The 19,544-nt window shown below is 46.0% G+C and overlaps 2 protein-coding genes across 2 annotated transcripts in view; both read right to left on the bottom strand.

The window, feature by feature from the left end:
• PSTPIP2 (proline-serine-threonine phosphatase interacting protein 2) overlaps positions 1-6,453 on the bottom strand; it is a 50,053-nt gene extending 43,600 nt beyond the window's left edge. The window contains exon 1 of the mRNA XM_084888384.1: positions 6,271-6,453. Within this exon, the coding sequence (XP_084744510.1) occupies positions 6,271-6,303 (33 nt within the window). The 5' untranslated portion in view covers positions 6,304-6,453. The remainder of the gene's footprint in view (positions 1-6,270) is intronic.
• Positions 6,454-10,968: 4,515 nt separating this feature from the next.
• On the bottom strand, positions 10,969-19,431 carry ATP5F1A (ATP synthase F1 subunit alpha). The gene is made up of 12 exons (XM_084888226.1): positions 19,267-19,431; positions 17,895-17,973; positions 16,837-17,006; positions 14,568-14,741; positions 14,302-14,468; positions 13,953-14,101; positions 13,461-13,612; positions 13,144-13,368; positions 12,319-12,426; positions 12,050-12,194; positions 11,329-11,479; positions 10,969-11,189 (listed from the first exon to the last, which is right to left on the bottom strand). The coding sequence occupies exons 1-12, from the start codon at positions 19,324-19,326 to the stop codon at positions 11,108-11,110; spliced, it is 1,662 nt and encodes a 553-aa protein (XP_084744352.1). The 5' UTR covers positions 19,327-19,431; the 3' UTR covers positions 10,969-11,107.
• Between the last annotated feature and the right edge of the window lie 113 nt (positions 19,432-19,544).

The raw sequence follows: 19,544 nt of genomic DNA, 5'->3' as shown, positions 1-19,544 counted from the left end.
AAACAATAATGCATTCTTTGGTAATTGAGTTAGGAGTGCTGCAGGATAGGGAGTGAGCAGGAGAGTGATGGTAAGTGCGGGGAGGCTGGCTAGACGGGTCAGGCAGAGCCTGGTAAGACTTTTAGACTCCAAGGGAGGCCCCTGGAGGAATGTAAGCAGGGACTGATAATGTTACCATGGAATCCGGAAAAGTGGCTCCAACTCAAGACAGCACTAAAGGGAAGCTCAAGATGACGGCTGTGCAGCAGGCCTGGAAAATGCCCAGTGAAGACCGGGATGGGGCAGAGGGCTCCAAGAAGGGTGTGCAAGGAGGGCAGGGTGGAGAGGATTCTAAAAAATACCTGGCATGCTGGAGCGTTTAAAAAAAAAAAAGTGTCTCTGATAAAAGTGAATAATTTACAGAACTAGGAAGACCTATCCTAAAATTCATGTGGAATCTCAAGGAACCCTGGAGAGCCCAACAATCTTGAAAAAACAAACAAAAAAAAACTGAGGAACTCACATTATCTGACTTTAAAACTTGCAAAGCTACAGCAATCAAAACAGTGTGGTGCTGGCATAAAGACAGACAAACAAGTCCAGGCCAATGGGATAGAATAGAGAGCCCAGAAATAAATCCTCAGATGATTTTTTTTTAATCCTCACCTGAGGATATTTTCTCCATTGATTTCCAGACAGAGTGGAAGGGAGGGAAGTTGGGGGAGAGGGGAGAGAAAAAACAACATGGGTATGATAGAGACACATCAATTGGTTGCCTCCTGCATGTGCCCCCAATTTGGCCGGGGATGCAGCCTGCAAGGGTATGTACCCTTGACCGGGAATCGAACCCATGACCCTTCAGCCAACAGTCTAATCATTGAATCAAACTGGCCAGGGCCTCTCATGATTTTTGACAAGGGTGCTGTGGAGGAGAGACTATTCCATGACGTGGCCATTTTCTGTCCCACAAGCTGAACTCAGGCCAAAATGGAGGCTGCTTTCAGCAAACGTATGAGGCTATCTGATGGCAATCAATGTTCATTCTGACATAAGTCAGCTCTTTTCCCTTGCTGCCTAATATGTGCTGATTCCTGGAACAGGTTGTTGTTCTGACCTGATCAACCATGTGAAGTTTTTCCCATACTGATAGCTTTCACCTACTGGTCTCCCCCTCCCCCTTTCACCAGAGAAATATCCACTTCATCTTGCAAATACACCTCATATATAAGTTTCCCTTCATTAACTCTATTAGTTGCTGGATTGGAATGGCCTGCTTCTTGCTTCTATCTCATTCTGCCCTCCACTTACGAAGGGAGATTTGAGTCTCGGGGCTTTTCCCTGAGTGTCTAGACTCTAGAAAAACAGTGCCAAGATCATTAAATGGGGTAAGAACAGTTGTTTCAACAAATGATGCTGGGAAAACCTGGTATGTACATACAAAGGAGTGAAGTTAGACCCTTACCTAATATCATATACTAAATTAATTCAAAATGGATCAAGGACCTAAATGTAAGTCCTAAAACAACAACACTTTTAGGAGAAAACATAGGGCAAAAACTTCACAATATTGTATTTGACAATAATTTCTTTTTTTTTAATATATTTTATTGATTTGTTACAGAGAGGAGGAGAGAGGGACAGAGAGCTAGAAACGTCAATGAGAGAGAAACATCGACCAGCTGCCTCCTGCACACCCCCCACCGGGGATGCGCCCGCAACCAATGTACATGCCCTTGACCGGAATCGAACCTGGGACCCCTCAGTCCGCAGACCGACGCTCTACCACTGAGCCAAACTGGTTTCGGCGTATTTAACAATAATTTCTTAATATAACACCAAAGGTACAGGTAACAAAAGTAAAATATAGTTGTAAAAATAGTGATGTCACCAGGCCGGCATGGCTCAGTGGTTGAGTGTTGACCTATGAACCAGGAGGTCCCAGTTCAATTCCCAGTCAGAGCACATGCCCAGGTTTCCAAGAAAAAGTACTTAAAACGAGTAAAGCTGGTTTGCCTCAGTGGATGGAGAGTCAGCCTGCAGACTGAAGTATCTCGGGTTTGATTCCCATCAAGGGCACATGCCCAGGTTGCAGCCTGATCCTATGATTCTTTCTCATCATTGATGTTTCTTTCTCTCTCTTCCCTTTCCCTTCTTCTCTGAAATCAATAATATATATGTATAAATATTTATGGGGTCAGCAAGAGAGTCTATGCGGTAACCTATTTTCTTCTTTGTTTATAAACACACACACACACACACACACACACACACACACACACAAACTGGAGCCTCCCACACTGTATGGAGCAGAGCCACAGAGCAAAGCCAGATGCAGAGCCAGCTTCCGCTATGATGAGGCCTTGGAAGGATGGGATTCCAAGCTGGTCAAAGAGAGAGACAGCCCCGAGCACCCAGCAAGTTCAGACAGCACCAAGACTTCCCTAAACTCTGTGCAGCTGCAGGGGGAGGGGGAATTGCTGACACAGGGTCTCGGAAGCTGGGCTGAGCCAACGCCTCGAGCCTCGGGGAAGGCTGGGTCAAAATAGGATCTGGAGGACAGACGGGGACAGGTTGGGCCTCAAACCCAAGTGTGGAGCGTGGAACCCTCCCGGGGCGGGAGGACACCTCCCTCTTCAGGGGCAAGCTCTCCAGTCACCCGGGCATCCCTGTCTCTGGAAGACACTTGTGTCTGATCATGCCGAAGACAGTGGTTTTTCCTCCAACTGCGGCCCAGCCACTTCCCTGGAGCTCTGGAAAGCACGGCCATGATCCCTGCCTGTCTTATTCTGAGGGGGGAACTTCCACATTAACCAAGACGAGTTACCCAGCACCGCTTAACCGCACGGCCACAAAGGAGGTCCACTGGGGAAGGATCGGGGAGCAACGGCACACAGGCGTGCTTCCTGTTAGGCAACCTCCGTTTAAAGAAACCCAGAGCATTTCCCTTCTCAAGCAGACCCACGAAAAGGTTCCCTGAAATGAGCATTTCCATGGAGCATCTGAATAAGGTTGTTCATGAAGCATGTGCTGACTCAGACCTTTTCGGGAACAGCTACCTCATTTGACGCCGGCCCCTCAGTTCTGATGGACTGTTCTGCTCTTGGGCCTGCGATGGCTCTTTCCTGGTTGTAGTCCTGCGGCCCTGCCTGTCTTTCTTTTTCCTCTCTCCTCCTGCTTCTTTGGGGACTTTGTTCTTTCTCCTCATTTGAGTGACTGTGGCTCACTTCCTTTAATGGTTATCTCGGTGCTCATAATCGCTGATAATCACAGGTGCTCATTATGTGGCAGGCACTGCATTCTCAAAACAGTCTTATGGAGTAGACACTGTTATTATCCCTTCTCTCCATTCCCCCCCCCCTTTTTTTTTCATTCATCTTCACCTGAGGATATTTTCCCATTGAGTTATAGAGAGGGAAAGACAGAGAGAAGCATCAATGTGAGAGAAACACATCAATTGGTTGCCTCCTGCATGATCCCGACCAGGGCAGGACCAGGGAGGAGCCTGCAACTGAGGAACATGCCCTTGACTGGAATTGAACCCAGTACCCTCCCGTCATCAGCAGGCCGTCACTCTATCCACTGAGCCAAACCGGCTAGGGCTATCCCCATTTTTATAGACAGGAAACTGAGGCTGGGCTTGAAGTAACTGCCTAAGGTACCCAGTTAGTAAAGGGCAAACCCGGGATTTGAACCCGGCCAGTCCACCTCGGAGATTCTGCTGTCCACTTCAGTACTTCATGCAATTCCATGCACTCTCTCGCCTGGACATCATTTCCAGGGGCCTAAGACCATCCATCTCTACCAACCCCGCAAACCCAGAATGCTGACCATCCTGGTTGTTTAAACATTGAAATACTTCCAAACCCTGCCGCCTGGTAGCCTATCCCCTTCCCGGATCACATCTCTAAGACCTCCCACATCCTGGCACCGTGCTGGGGGCTGAGAGCTGGGGGAGCGCCGGCTTCAGGATGCCGCTGGCCTGGGTCCTCACCAGCACTACTCCTGTGGTTAGATATTGCTAGTATCACTTCTGCTCCTCCTCCTCCTCCTCTCTCCACAAACCAGTTCCTCCTTCTAACTTCCTTATTTCTGAGGTCTGCACCTCATTCTCCTGTTCACCGTTCGCAAGTTATTGCCAGCCACTCAGTTCTCTCAACCGCCTTGCCTCCCTCCCCCAGGGAGTGTGAAAGCCTCAAAGGCGGTCTCTGAGGTCCCCAGTAGTTTCCCTTCTGCCCCTCTCTTCCCAAGTCCTGGCTGGCTGTCCCATCTGCCTGGCTCCTGAGCATCCAATGCAAGGAGGCACTACGGCAGGTGCTGGGGACCCAGGTGATGGGACACCCCAGAAGCTCATGGTCGGAGCGGGAGGAGAAAGATATATGCAAATGAAGGTCCAATGGTGACCCACCCACTTCCTCTGGCACTGCCATGGAAGACAGACAAGCAGACAGCTATGCTGGGACGGACACGCATGCTGAACACCACTGTCCAGGCAGTCCTGCTCCACTATTTAACAGGACCTTGAGAAGTTGGTTAATTTCTCTGCCACTCAGTTTCCTCATCTGTAAAATGGGATGGTAAGTAAGCTACCACCACAAGGTAGTTGTGAGGCTTAAATGAGTAGTGTGTATGAAGCATTTAGAATGGGCTCTGTGCACGGTAATAACAGCTATTATTGTTTTTATTATTTTATGTAAGGTGTCCTAGGAAAGTAGAGATGGAAGATAAACTTTGCAAGCTATCTCTGAGGATCTCAGATACCTTCTGACAGCATCAGCCTGGAAATTTTTCTCCCCCAGACCTCTAAGTCCCAACCCAAACCTCATTTCTGTCCCCTCCCCTAACCACGCCTGCAAGGATGCTTCTGGAACAGCTGGGCGTCTCCTTTACTGTGGCCTGGGAGGGCTCTGAGGACGGAGGCTGCAGCTCTTACCTCATCGCATGCCCTGCCCGCCTTACAGATCCACCTTACTCATTCAGCAACTATGTGCGGAGCACTCTTTGTAGGTCAGCCCCCGCACGGCGCAGGGGCACTGGGAGCCAGCACAGCACCTCTCCACAGGCGTTCACGTGTTTGCGGGCCCCGGATTCAAAACTCTAAACTAACCAATGCCAAGAAGGGCCAAAATGTGTGCCAGGTGAGCAGGTGACAGAGCTTACTGGGTGCAATCAAGAAAGGCTTCCCTGAAGAGGTGACATCTGGGTGAAGATCTGAAAACTGGGGGTGAAAGGGGGAGGCAGGTCTCTCTGCCCTGCTTTTTCCCACAATGCCTGTCACGGGACCCCAAAGTCCCATCTATATTCTACCTAAAAAAATTCCCAGGACTCGTCCCAGCGCCTGCTGGGAGGTCATTCACCCTCCCTGTGCAGCTCCACGGACCTCAAAACCCCAGGAAAGGGGACTTCACAAGGCAGGGAGGGCATACACTGTCCCTGAGGCCACAGAGCCGGGGTTCTCCACCCAGCAGCCCTCCACGGGGGGCAGGGAGCTGTGACGTTAAATGGGGGGCAAGCAGGGTCCTGAGGAAGGAGCTGGAGCAATTTGGCAGCTACAGGTCAACTTCCGAGGTGTGCAGGCTTCCCGCCACTGCCTTCACGGGATGAGCCGGGTTCCTCTAGACCAGGGATAATACCCTGAGGGCCCCCGGGGAAGGAGAAGACTGGGCAGAGGGTGGGGACAGCAGACCTGCCGCCTCCGGCTTCGGTTGGTCCTACCGGGCTTGGATGCCCCCACCAGCCCGCAGGGTCTCACAGGCCTCAGCCTTGCTCTGGGCTGGGGCCAAGGCCTGGGAAGGGGCTCAGGAAACGGGGTGCCTGAGGGGACGAAGCTTCTGCAAGAGAACCTTCTAAGGTCCACAGGGGAAGTGGGGGCTAATGCGGCGCTGACAGGTTGTGTATTTCCAAGGACCAGAAAAGACCATGGGGGGTGGGGGAGTGAGAGAAGGGAGAGGGGTGCCGCTGCCCGCCGGCGAAGCTCACTCCAGGTCCCCGATCCCAGGCCCTCCCCCGCCCCCCCCCCCCCCGCAAATCCGCTCACGGCGCAGCCCCCGGGGCCATCGGTTCTCTCCCCCGACGAGTTGGTCCTCCCATTGGGTCTCGGTTTCCTCATCTGCAAGACGAGGGGTGGGTGTCCCCATTCTAGGGGCTCGGGCTGCACCCGGCCGTGGGAGCACGCGCTGCAGGGGCCGAGACCGGCCCCGGGGACTTGGTCCGCGCTGCGGGCTGGGTCCGCTCCGGCTCTGCCTGGAGCAGCGGGACCGGGTCCCCGCGGGCCGGGGCGCCCCCAGGACTTACCCAGAAGTTCCCCTTGAACAGGGAGGGCGTCATGGCCGGCGCCGCGGCGGGTGCGGAGGGCAGCGGAGCGGCGACGGCGCACGGTCACGGCCGCGATCCGCAGTCCGACTCCGGACACTCACCCGCCCGAAGCCCGCCCCGCCCGCCCGGCCGGCCGCCCGCCCTGGCCACGCCCCTCGAGGCGCCCCGCCCCCGCCACGCGGGACAGAATCCCGGACCCAGACAGACCCAGACGCACCCCGCGGCGCCAGGCCACACCTAGCTGCCCCCTCCTCCAGGAAGCCCCCGGTGATTGGAAGGAGCCTCCCCGCCCAAAGTGGGCTCCGTTCCTGCCCTCAAGTCCCCTCCTCCCTGGACCGAACTCCTTGCAGAGAATCCGGGCTCGCGGTGGCGGGGGAGTCCCCGCCGATCAGAGGGCGGCCGCGCTTCCAGCGAGTCGTGTTCAGGACGCGAGGTGCTCCGTGCAAATCACCCACCCCGTCCCCGGGGCACCGTTTAGTCTAACGGTCGTGGAAAGGTCGTGAATACTTTCCTCCCCCCTTGACTCTAGGTCCCTTATGGGGTCTCTACTGGGCGGCCAGGGGCTCAGCTCCTCCAGGACCCTTTCCCATTCTCAAGACCCGATTCCCTCTCCTCCAATCCCACTCCAGCAGCAGCTCAGAGCTTCCCTCCTCTTCCTCCACTCTCCTAAGTGACAAACACCCCCATAAAAGCATAGTCCCAGGGCAAGTCGGACCCATCCCTGCTTTGTGGTAATATGGCACGCTATGGCCCAAGCTAGAACTGCAGCCCAGAGAGGCCGCGTGAGTAGCCGGAGATCACAGTGTATTAAGGGATGGAGAGCTCCGCCCTTCCAAACAGGGCCAGAGCCAATGGCACTCCTGGAGCAGATGCACGCAAGGAGGAAAGGGTGAAGATCAAGGGTACCAAGAGTGAGCGCACAACACAAAGCCTAGAGAGGCAAGTGTTCGCCTCTTAAGAGGTTATAGCTCTGTCCAGACATAGTGAAAGAGCAATGACTGAGATTTGAAGGACAGCTAAAAGGTTCTGCTTGATAATGCCACCCCCAGTCCCACAACACAAGGATGGAGAGGTAGCCTCCAGCCTGGGTGACTTCAAGGACATGCATCTGCTCATCTGGTCTTTCATCTCTTTGGAAAGCAGTTAGGCTGGGAGGAAAGGAAGCCTGGCAGCACTTCCTTTACTTCCAGCCTAACTGGTAAGAAATAGCGCAAAATGGGAAGATGAAAGAAATTGAAGGGCCAAAGACAGAACCAAACTTTTCCTGGAAGTTTTTTTTAAATTGATTTTAGAGAGGAAGAAAGAGGGAGCTATAGAAACATCAATAAGACAGAATCATTGATCAGCTGCCTCCTACACAGTCCCCACTCGAGATGGAGCCCACAACACCAGCATGTGCCCTACCGGGGATTAGAACCCTGACCTGCTGGTTCATAGGTCCATGTTCAACCAGAGTCATGCCAGTCAGGCTTTCCCTGAGTTTTGAAGATTTGGAACAAATATTTAGGAGACAATTCCAATTGTCTAACTTTTAACTTTTAATACTTTTTTAAAGTCTTAAGTCAAAAAAAAATTTTGTGGTACATTGTGCTTGATTTTTGAAGCCCACGTAGGCTTCAAAGATCCTTGAATTCTAACGCTCTACCACCATCTGGTGGCAAGATTGAAAATTGCAAATTTTTTGTCAAAGCTGCCTTCCTCAACCGTTTATGCTCATCACCTGGTAAGGTATTGATTGAAAAGGCAAGTAAAATGTGTACTACATACAATGGTCTATGATAAATTTGGGACACTTTACTAACAAAGTTAAATAACACTACTAGAGCAATTATGAAATATAGAAATTTAATAGTCAATACATTTAAGATAACCGATATTTTGACAGTTTTGCATGTATAAGACACCCACTTTTCCAACCCAAAATTAAAAAATCAATATTTTAAACATTTTGCTGGTTTTCCTCTTAAGGCCTTCTTCTTTTTTGGCATCTTAAGTTGTTCTTGTTTTCTCCACTGTCTGATCATACACTCAATGGGAGGAGGTCCAAATTGTCTCTCTGCAGCTCTATTTCCATGCTCTTTTTGCATAGCTGATTACATTCAGTTTGAATTTTGCAGAGTAAATCAATCATTACTGGTATTTATCCTTTTCTTTTTTGATGTTTATGGGCTCAGAACGCTACTGTCCCTGTTGCATCTGTGCACTCTCCACCTCCAATTACGGCATCAGCTGACGTCAGTAACAATAAGGCTCGTGATTGGAGGAAGCCTGTTTGACAAGGGATGGGCAGCTAAGCACCCACAAGGCTCCCTCAATTTTCAGTCTAACCATTTTAGATTAAAATAGTCTTATACACGGAAAAATACGGTAATCTCTTCCAAGAATATACATTTGCATAGTTTAGCTCTTACTGTACATAAAATTTGGAGTCTTGGTTTTTTAACATAACGTTTCAGAAGTATTTTCTAAATTCCTTAGAGAAATCTTTTCTAACAAAAAGTGTTGGCCAAAACACACTCTTGCATGTAAAATTGATTATCTTGGTAAAGAGAAATTTGCCCATGTCATCCAAATTTTAAATGCACCTATCTTTTGACCCAACATTTTCATGTTGAAGAATTTGCCCTCCAAATATATTCCCCCACGTGCAAAGTGAAATATGTATGAATTAGTAACTCATAGCAGCATGGTTATTCTAGCAAAGATTCGAAGCAATGAAATGTCCACCCATGAAGAATTGTCTTGCCCGTCTGACATGACTCAGTGGTTGAGCATCAACCTACGGAGCAGGGGTCATGGTTTGATTCCCAATTGGGGCACATGCCCAGGTTGTAGGTTCGATCCCATGTGGATCATGCAGGAGGCGACCAATCAATGATTCTCATCATTGATGTTTCTCTCTCTTCTTCTCCCTTCTCTGAAATCAATAAAGATTTTTTAAAAGTATCGCCTCGATATATTATGATGTATGTTTTTAAAATTATTTGGCCTTGGAAGGAACTAAGTGGAGACATGAGCGTAGGCTGGCTGCTTTGGCTCACTAAGAAATCAGAGAAAAGGGGGCCTCTTGTAGACAGGTTCAGGGGGTTTACTGGGATGAACTGCTGGTGCCAATTGGTGCCCTGGTTGCAAGCCTCGGGTGAGGATTTAAAAACAAAACGAATTCAGTCCTAAAAGCCTCTGTGTAGTAGTAGTTAGGTTAGAGTTATGTTTATGGTTAGGATAGGCTATTGCACTTTCCATCCTTCCCCCATATTCTGAACGTCCATACTTACCAGGCAAAAATTAGTCCAATTCTTTTTTAAATGAATCAAAGGCATGGGGATGAATATCCAAGCCTCTTGTCAGCCTGAGGACCCTTGTTACTGTACTGGGCTAGAGATCTTCGGCTGAAAGCAGACCCTGGTATTTTGGGCCAGGCCCATGGCCTGGCTAGGGGAAAGGTACAATCTCCACTAAGCTTTTAGAACTAAAGACAGCCCATGATTGCCGACTACTGCAAGCTCAAGGACAGCACTACCCTGTGGTGATCCTCTTCTGAGAACAAGGTGGCGGGTAGCATTCCTGAATACCTATTGTGTGCGGTGCACAATGCTAGGTGTTTCACAAGTGACCTCACTGAATCCTCATGACCGTGGGGCATCGGGATTACCAGCCCCTGAGCAGATGGGGACATGGAGGATTAGCAAGGTGGGGTGGCCTGCCTGGGATCACACTGCTGCTGGAGGCAGAGGCAGCAGGACATCCAGTCCATGACAGACACTGCAGCCCGGCCCCTCCCTCCCACATAGCCAATAGCATAGAGTAACTGCTCAGTTAGTGTTCACTGAATCTGGAAGGAATCTGAACATGCCCAGAGAAGCCATCACGTTAAAGGCTGCAATTTTAAGTACAGGTGCAGAATTTGAGGGAGAGGAAGAAAAGCAGAAAGTCAGTTACATGCATCTGCTTTGCTGATCCTCAGGGGCAGCCCTATCCTGACCTTTCCCATCTCATTCCACAGCTTCCCCACCCCATGCCAGTCAGGTTCTTCTGTCCTGCCACCGGATCTTAGCTCACGCTTTGCAGGCTATGGGTCATGCTTCCTCTGGTCATCACTCCTTTCTCCGGCCCTTAGTGTCTTCCCACTTCTTGAACTAGAACTTGTCAACTTTATCACAAACTAGTCCTTAATAACATGATATATCCTTATGTTCTCTAATTTCTGTTTCTCATGGATATTTTACCTCCCCAAGACTGCAAAGCACCTCAAGAGAGATCTTTCTCATGTATTCACTGATGAGATGATGGAGTCAGCCAGAGAATTCAATTAATTCTCTGATCCTCAATAACAATATGTTTTATTTCATTCCCCATAGTCTGATCCCTCCCATCCAGGAAAGACGTGTAAACCCGGTGCTAGCTAAAGCCAGATGAGATCTGGGGCCAGAACCTGGTAAAGCAGAGGCTATAGTCCGAAAACATCAGAGGGCAAGAGTAAGCTGTTATTCAATTTGCCAAGTCAATGAATTTCTGTTTAACCCAATACAAAGCACTCTAGAATCTGCAAAGAACTTAGCTGTGAATTATTTTAAGCAGTCAAATAACAGTCAAATAAAGTAAGTAACGAAGCAATGCTTACCAATTCCTCATAGCAATCTCAAGTCTTTTAAAGGAATCATTCAAACTACAGAAAACCACCAAGCAATATGGAACCTTTATTTTTAAGGTGATTCTGTACATCTGGAACATGAGAGTAAACCTTTTACAAATGGACTGATTACTAGAAGAAACAATGACAAAACCAAACTGGTATTTGATGTGAATCCATAGGAGTTTAAGCTTCAAATCCAGCCAAGAAGTTTGTTACAATTTCTTTCAGCTTTGCATCTGACTGTTCTGAGATCTTTCCGTCAGTCCTGTTTGGAAAGAAAAGATCATTAATTCTGAACAAAAACTCAATGACTAGGTTAAGTACAAAGAACAAAAATTCACTGACTAGGTTAAGTACAAAGCACAAAAGAATTTTAGCAAGACTTCATACAATTGTGTTCATACCTGATATTGCCCAACAGGCTTTGGTGTTGGCTGATCACATGAGACAAGAAAGCACTCTCAAACTTTGTGATCTTGCTGGGCTCCAGTTTATCAAGATACCCTCTTACACCGGCATAAATCACAGCCACTTGCTCTTCAATAGCCATGGGGGCTGCAGAGAAACAAAAGGATGCCAGTGAGTTGTTCACATAAATACCATGTTATCAAAGTCAGAGAAACTTACTTTTTCCTCCATTAACAAGTTTCTTCCTATCACTTATTCTCACGTTCTCAGTGAGAAACTCCATCCCCCCTCCCCCCCTCCCCAGGAAATAGCAATTTTCTTATATTTGCAAGTCCTAACATATAATGTTAGGGCATTCTCCACAAGCACTGTATCACCTGACAGCGTTTAAATTATTTTGGTTATAAACAATTTGCTGAATTTTTACAACAAGATAAATGCATAACACTTTTAAATAGGCCAAATTTTACACTCATATAGTGGGGTGAGAGGAGCATCTAGTAAGTCTTAATTCCCCAAAAGGTATTAAACATATTTAGTAAGTTTTGCTGGTTATTAAGTCTATAGCATTTACATTTAAATGATAAGGACTGTCTGTACTTTGATTAATTAAACTGGGCATCAACTGCATTCAAAAGGCAGCATTTCTGATGAGATAACAGCATGTAGGAAGCTGGGTGACATTCCCACTGTGTGACCAAATAGAGAGCAACTCACAATACTGTCCTTGCTTCAGCAATTCAGTCAGACGCACACCACGACTCAAGAGTTGTTGAGTGGCAGCATCAAGATCAGAACCGAACTGAGCAAAAGCAGCCACCTCACGATACTGAGCCAATTCCAGCTTCATGGTACCTGCCACCTGAAATATAGAACTGGTTAACTCCTACGATACAAAAGTACTTCACTCGATGACACAGAGCACTATACAAACACTCTTGGATGTTAACCAAATGATACCTCTCCCCAAAAGTGATTCAAATTACCTGCTTCATGGCCCTGGTTTGAGCAGCAGATCCGACACGGGACACAGACAAACCAACGTTAATGGCAGGGCGAATACCTTTGTAGAACAATTCTGTTTCCAAGAAGATCTACAATGTAAGGACAGTGCACACGCTAGCAAACTTAGAAATCAACATTTCAAAATTAAGACACTGTGCTGAAAAACTGAAGCCCAAAAACGTTGAATACTAAATGCTATCTTATGGTAAATAGCTCCTCAAATCTTTCACAACCCATATAAGCCTATGTATTTCATTGCCGATTGGGAGATGTGCGTGACATGAAAAGAAAAAGGTAACGTTTTATTAAAATATGTGAGGCCTGGTGCATGAAATCCATGCGGGAGGAGGGGGGGACCCTCAACCTGGCCTGCACCCTCTCGCAATCCAGGACCGCTGGTTCCTAACCACTCTGCCTCTTGATTGCTCCTAACCCCTCTACCTCAGCCCCCACCACTGCAGCTTCGTCAGGAAGGACATCCAGAAGGTCGTTCGGCTGTCCATTCTAATTAGCATATTATGCTTTTATTATTATACTCAGGTGAAGTGAAAACGATCTCTGGGATTTGCTCAAAATTATGCAGGGGGAAGGACAGCAGGGGTATAAATGAAGCAAGAATAAAGTACTCTGTACTACGAATTGATATATGGAAAAATATATGGGGTTTTGCAATACTATCCTCTTTACTTTTGCATACATTTGAAAATTTCCATAATAAAAAAGTAAAATCAGTTCAGAACTACTATTCTCAACCAATACATTGGAATCACCCTGAGCTTTTCCATTTATATTAAACATAAGAATACCTGTCCGTCAGTGATGGAAATGACATTCGTTGGAATGTAAGCAGACACATCACCAGCTTGTGTTTCGATGACTGGTAAAGCAGTCAAGGAGCCACCACCGAAAGAATCGTTCATTTTGGCTGCTCTCTCCAGCAGACGGGAGTGTAAGTAGAACACATCACCGGGATAGGCCTCACGACCAGGGGGTCGGCGCAGCAGCAAAGACATCTGGCGATAAGCCACAGCCTATAGTACAGAAAAGGGTTATGAAATCCACCTGTTAGGCAGAAGTGGTCACATAATGCAACATATCGAGTCTAAAAATACATTATTTTGACCTGTTTGGATAAGTCATCATAGATGATCAAAGCATGTTTGCCATTATCCCTGAAATATTCTCCCATAGAACAGCCAGAATAAGGAGCCAGGTACTGAAGTGGGGCAGCATCAGAAGCGGTAGCTGAGACCACAATGGTGTACTTCATGGCATCTGAGAAAAACACAGATTTGTTTTACAAGGTTGTTAATATTGTGATTTCTAAAGTAGAGGCTACTGTAATAAAAATTATGTAAATGCTTTACTGAGTGATTTACTACTAAGATTAATCTGAGTCAAACAGCTTCTACTTTAAAAAAAAATAAAACCTTAAAATTTATTGTACTGCGCTAATTTTTACATTTATTTTTCTTTTATTTATTGATTATATTAGTATAGAGTTCATTAGAGAGTAATTAAAATGAGCCTTCATTAAGTAGACACTATCCTAAGATTGGCAGCTATAGGACTCCCAGGTAACAATAATGGGACTAGGACTAAAATTCTTTAATACCTGCATCTGTAAGTCTCTTCACCAACTGGGCAACAGTGGACCTCTTCTGACCAATAGCAACATAGATACAGTACAGCTTCTTCTTTTCATCAGTTCCATCATTGAAACGTTTCTGGTTAATGATTGTGTCAATAGCAATTGATGTTTTGCTTTAAAAAGCAAAAGTAAACAGAAATATTAGCTAAACGTTTCAAAAAATTTCCCAATTAAAATTTCACTACAACTAATCCACACATCAAATTTTATTCTCCCTGTTATATCCAAAGCATTTACCATTCCAACTCTATACAGTAATCTTTTCATAGAGACAATTTTAGTTAGAACTGTTAACAAGTTACTGAGTCTTTACCCAGTCTGTCGGTCACCAATAATCAGTTCACGCTGACCACGACCAATGGGCACCAAGCTATCCACAGCCTTAATGCCAGTCTGCATTGGTTCCCGCACAGAGATTCGAGGAATGATCCCGGGGGCTTTCAGGCCAACTCGCCTACGGATCTTGGAACCAATTGGACCCTGATGATAAAAAGAATCCCCAGAACAATCAGTCTTGATATTTGTTAGAAACTACAACCACATCAAAAAGGAACTACATCTAATGAATGAGAAACCTACCTTCCCATCAATGGCATTACCCAGGGCATCTACTACACGACCCAACAGCTCCTCGCCAACAGGCACATCCACAATGGCTCCTGTTCGCTTCACAATATCTCCTTCCTTAATTAGTTTATCATTCCCAAACACGACAACACCAACATTGTCAGGTTCCAAGTTCAGAGACATACCCTACATGAAAGACAATTGAACACCAATGAACCCGAGTGGCTCTTCTCCCCACATACCAAACACTACAAGATATGAAAATAGCTATAGGGGGGAAAAGCAGTATTGTTCTTTAGATTTGGATTACTCTTAAGTATTTTTCCAATAAAAAAATCTTCTTTGGTGAAGACTTTTAAAATAGCACCTTGGCCAGATAGCTCAGTTGGTTAAGAGCCTCATCCCAATATGTCAAGGTTGCAGGTTCAATCCCTGGACAGGGCATATACAGGAGTCCACAATGAATGCATAAATAAGTGAACAACAAATTAATGTTTCTCTCTCTAAAAATCAATAAGTAAAATTTTTAAATAAGGACTTGCTTCTTATCACATCCTTAAAGAGCACATGGAAGGAAAGACATTGAACATGGTAGATTTTTCTACTGCATTTCCTTTGACCATAGTTTTTGAGCTGGGTGATCAATATGAAACAGTGATCAAGCGCAATTGGAAATTTTAAGACTTAGTTGATTTACATCTTTTGACCTATAAGAAGCTCTATAAACAGTTTAATTATCTAACGAAAACCTGTAATTGTCAGGTTAATGGAAAGTGAAATTAAAAGCTACCCAATCAAGATAAAATTTTCCTAATAGAACTGGGTCATTTGTCATTACAACCATATTTCAAAATGGTAAAATTTTACAGTCCCTAAATCAAAATAAAAAGGCTATTTCAGGAACTCAGTCTGGTCAGTAATGTAAGATCTGGTGTAGCTATCATAAGCTCTCTGATGATATACGTCCACTTCTTTCTACTAGGTCGAGCCTAGAATACAGAGGAATATTGTAGATTATTGGAGGTATTGGATCTTTAGTCTAAATCTGATTTCAATATTAAGTCACTAACCATATGTGGCTTCTTAAATTTAAACTTAGTCAAATTTACAAATGTGGTCCCTTAGGTCACACCAGCTACCTTTTACATGCTCAACAGTCTCAAACATACACTAGTTACCACATTAAACAGCGCAGACACCAAATATTTCTGTCATTGCAGAAAGTTCTATTGGATGGTATGGGTTAAGACTCTTCTTAAAAGCTAAAAGGAGACTCGAGAGCTCATTAATTTCAGCCTAAGCTTTCAAAGACATATAAGATACACACACTGAGATAAATGAGGTTAAATTTTTAGACACTGATAAAACTTTTGACTCTACAATTCGTCTTGTACATTAGGTGGCTCTTTTTCCATAATAGCAAGAGGACCAAGACGATCCTTTTCCCTATTTGTGTACTACTGCCCCTGGTCTATCTAGACATCAGGCTCTGCTTTCCTCAGAGAACTATGATTCCTACAACTTTTAATTCTCACCGGACTGGCCAACTAGGCTTAACCTAGTAGAAAGTGGGCTTATATAATCAGAGAACTTATGATAGCGATATCAGCAACTCACCTCTCACCAATAGATCTACTCTTACCAGAAATACAAAGTCAGTGACTTTGAACTTTCCACCAGAAATGAATTTATTAATTTAATTAAATGAGTTTAAAGTTAGCAAATGCTTTTATATAAAATGATCTTCACAGCTACAAAGAACAGACTTGAACTTCTTAGAATTTGGGTTTTACTAAACTATATATTTAGGAGCTAATGGCTACAGTTTGTGTATCAGTTTCTAGAATAAAACCCTTAAATTTATTTTCACAATTTATGACATTGACGCCCTAGCTGGCTTGGCTCAGTGGATAGAGCGTCAGCCTGCAGACTGAAGGGTCACAGGTTTGATTCTGGTAAAGGGCATGCACATTGGTTGCGGGCATCCCCAGTGGGGAGTGGAGTTTACAAGAGGCAGCTGATCAATGATTCTCTCTCATCATTGATGTTTCTCTCTCTTTCTCCCTGTCCCTTCCTCTCTGAAATCAATAAATATATATTAAAAATAAAATAAATTCATGACATTGACCACAAAAACCCTGAGGTAGATTGAGATTTAAAGTAAAAAAAAATTAATTAATTAAAAATTAAGGGGGGAGGAATGACATAATCTGATTTACTAAATGAATAACTAAACAAAGACAACAACCCTAAAACAGCAAAATACTATTTTATAATTTACCTTTAAGCCTGAAGAAAACTCTACCATTTCTTCTGCTTGAACATTCCTCAGCCCATGTACTCTGGCAATACCATCACCAATACTTAACACTCGCCCAGTCTCTTCAAGGTCAACAGTAGTATCAGCTCCAAGAATTCGCTCTTCAAGAATAGAGGACATCTCGGCAGTGCCTATTGAGAGCAATTTCATTACAAATAATAATCTGGCCCCAGTTTCTTTTCAAAGCCTATTTTCATAACAACATGAATAATATAGCTTTTTGATCATAATGATCAAATTATACTCCAAAATGCAATATATATATATAGTTCTATTCAAAAAAGCTTGAGACCTATGAAAAAGAACCCAAGTGATTCAGAGAAAACTTCACAAGACAGATAAAAAAAACTAGTAAGATTAAAATATCCTTAAAATAAACTTGCAAGGGCAAATTCATAGATTAGCAGCTATTTGCCTTTGAAAAATATAGAGGTAAAACTGCTATTTTTTGTAATTCTTTTTAGGAGAGGAAAAAAAATCTTTCATAGATTAGAAAGTGTGTCCACCACCTGACATGTGCACATTCTGTTTCCACCCAAGGGGACATTATCAGAAGCTGTACTAACGTCAAAAGAGAACTATATAAAACTGTAGTTCATTTCACTAGAACAAGCACACCTACCAACATGGTAAATGGCACATTGTGGGTTAAGAATCTGAGGTTCTGCCGGGCAGGTGTGGCTGACCTATGAATCAGGAGGTCACAGTTCAATCCATCCATATCAGGGCACATGCACGGGTTTCAGCTTGATCCCCGGCAGGGGGTGTGCAGGAGGCAGCCGATAAATACCGGTAAATGATTCTCTCTAGCTGACGTTTCTCTCTTTCTCCCCTCCTCTTTGAAATCAATAAAAATATATTTAGAAAAAGAAAAAAAAATCTGGGGTTCCGCAGTAACTAAAATTGAGAAAAATTAACAAGTAGGGAAAAATGCCTGCAACAACTATGCAGCTAGTAACTTATCTTTCATTTAATGAGAAGATAGTAAGTGTGGTGTAGATTTAGAAATAATGACTCACCAGTCTTCTGAAGAAGAGTGTTAGAGGCATGGAGATTCCTTGTAGCAATGAAGGATGATCCCAAAGCATTTTTGGAGACCTAGGGCAAAAAAATATTTTTTTTAAATCTGGTTTTTGAAAGGGCCTTTATAAAACTGGCTAGCTTGAATGCAAGCTTAGTTTAATCAAGTTATCTATTAAGATATGAATTATACTGGCCAGCGTGGCCTAATGGTTGTGCATCGACCTAAGAACCAGGAGGTCACAACTGGATTCCTGATCAGGGCCCCACACCTGGATTGTGGGCTTGGTTCCCAGTGTAGGGAGTGCAGGAGGCAGCCGATCAATGCTTCTCTCTCATCATTGATGTTTCTATCTCTCTCCCTTCCGCTATGAAATCAATAAAATAAAAAAATACTTGTTTTTAATCAAGAAAACAAAAAACTGCCAATGTTGAAATTTGATTAGAAACTATGCTACCAGCGGTTGTGTTAGGGCAGTATGTCTATTTCATCCTTCAGGTTGAGACTACTTTTAAGACGGAAAAAAAATAAATATATGTAAAAGCGCTTACATAGGATTTAAGCAAGGGTTATGCTCTTCACTGAATGAGAGAGAAGTAATGAAGGTCACTGACCTTTACAGGTATTTCCCAACCTATGTTCTATTTTCCTCGAGTCCTCAATCACTGCCTCACAATTCCCCAAGGACAGAATCTTACAACCTGTCCAGGTAGCACAAAGCCAGCTCTCCCGCTGGCCTGGGCCAGTGCAGAAGCCGGCTTCCCTGCAGTCAGGGCACGGGCCACAAGAAATGCACACCCGACCCGCGTCAGTGCTGGGTTTTCAGCATCGTTTCAGTAATCAGCACTGAGAGGTCGCCCACCGACGTATCCAGAAAACCCCCTTCATTCACCGCTCCCCTCTGCACTGACCTCCGGGCAGCATGACCTTCACAGGCCGGGCGCTCGCGGCTCGCTCTGACCTTCAGCGAGGGGGCCCCGGAGAACCAGCAGGGCCCGGCCGCCCCGTTTCCGCCCCGGCTCCGGACAGCTAGCGCCCAGGCCCTGACCTTTCCCCAGGCCCTTCGCGAGCTGCTCTCAACCAAAGAAGGGAATCCTCCTGGGGCCCCGTCGCTGCACAGCATCAAGGTCACGGTCTCCCCTGCACCCCCCTGCACCATCTCGCACGGATGGCGAACACAAAGGCCTTTCCGCCGTCCTCCTTGTCCAGCCGGGCCCGGCCGAGCAGCCAGCGGTGCAAGATGGCGGCGCCTGCCACAGCCCCTCGCCCTCCTTTGCAGAAAGAGCTCCCGAGCCAGCGCCCGCCATCGCCCGCCATCGCCCGCCGCCGCCCGCACGGGCCGCCCCCTCCCGCCGGTGCCCGGCGCTCACCAGGCCGGCCCGCCGAGGGAGGGCGCGGGCTACGGCCGCGGCGACGCGCACGGACAGCATCTTGGCAGCTCCTAGAAGTTCCTCTGCAGCCGCAGCCTCGGACGGACTGGGACAAAATGGCCGAGCGGCGAGGAAGGTCAAGGCAGCCAGCCCACCTGACCCGGAAGTACCGCCCCTCGCCGTCACCTCCCGGATGCAAATCTGCCTTGCGCGAGGTGGGAGTGGTTACTTTCTTCCTTTTTTTTTTTTTTAGGTATTATTTTTAGAGATGTAAAGTT

Source organism: Pipistrellus hanaki, assembly GCF_964339955.1.
Source record: "Pipistrellus hanaki genome assembly, chromosome: 6".
Taxonomy (NCBI): domain Eukaryota; kingdom Metazoa; phylum Chordata; class Mammalia; order Chiroptera; family Vespertilionidae; genus Pipistrellus; species Pipistrellus hanaki.
Note: the sequence above shows the minus strand (reverse complement) of the source record. Positions and strands in the feature narration are given on the sequence as shown.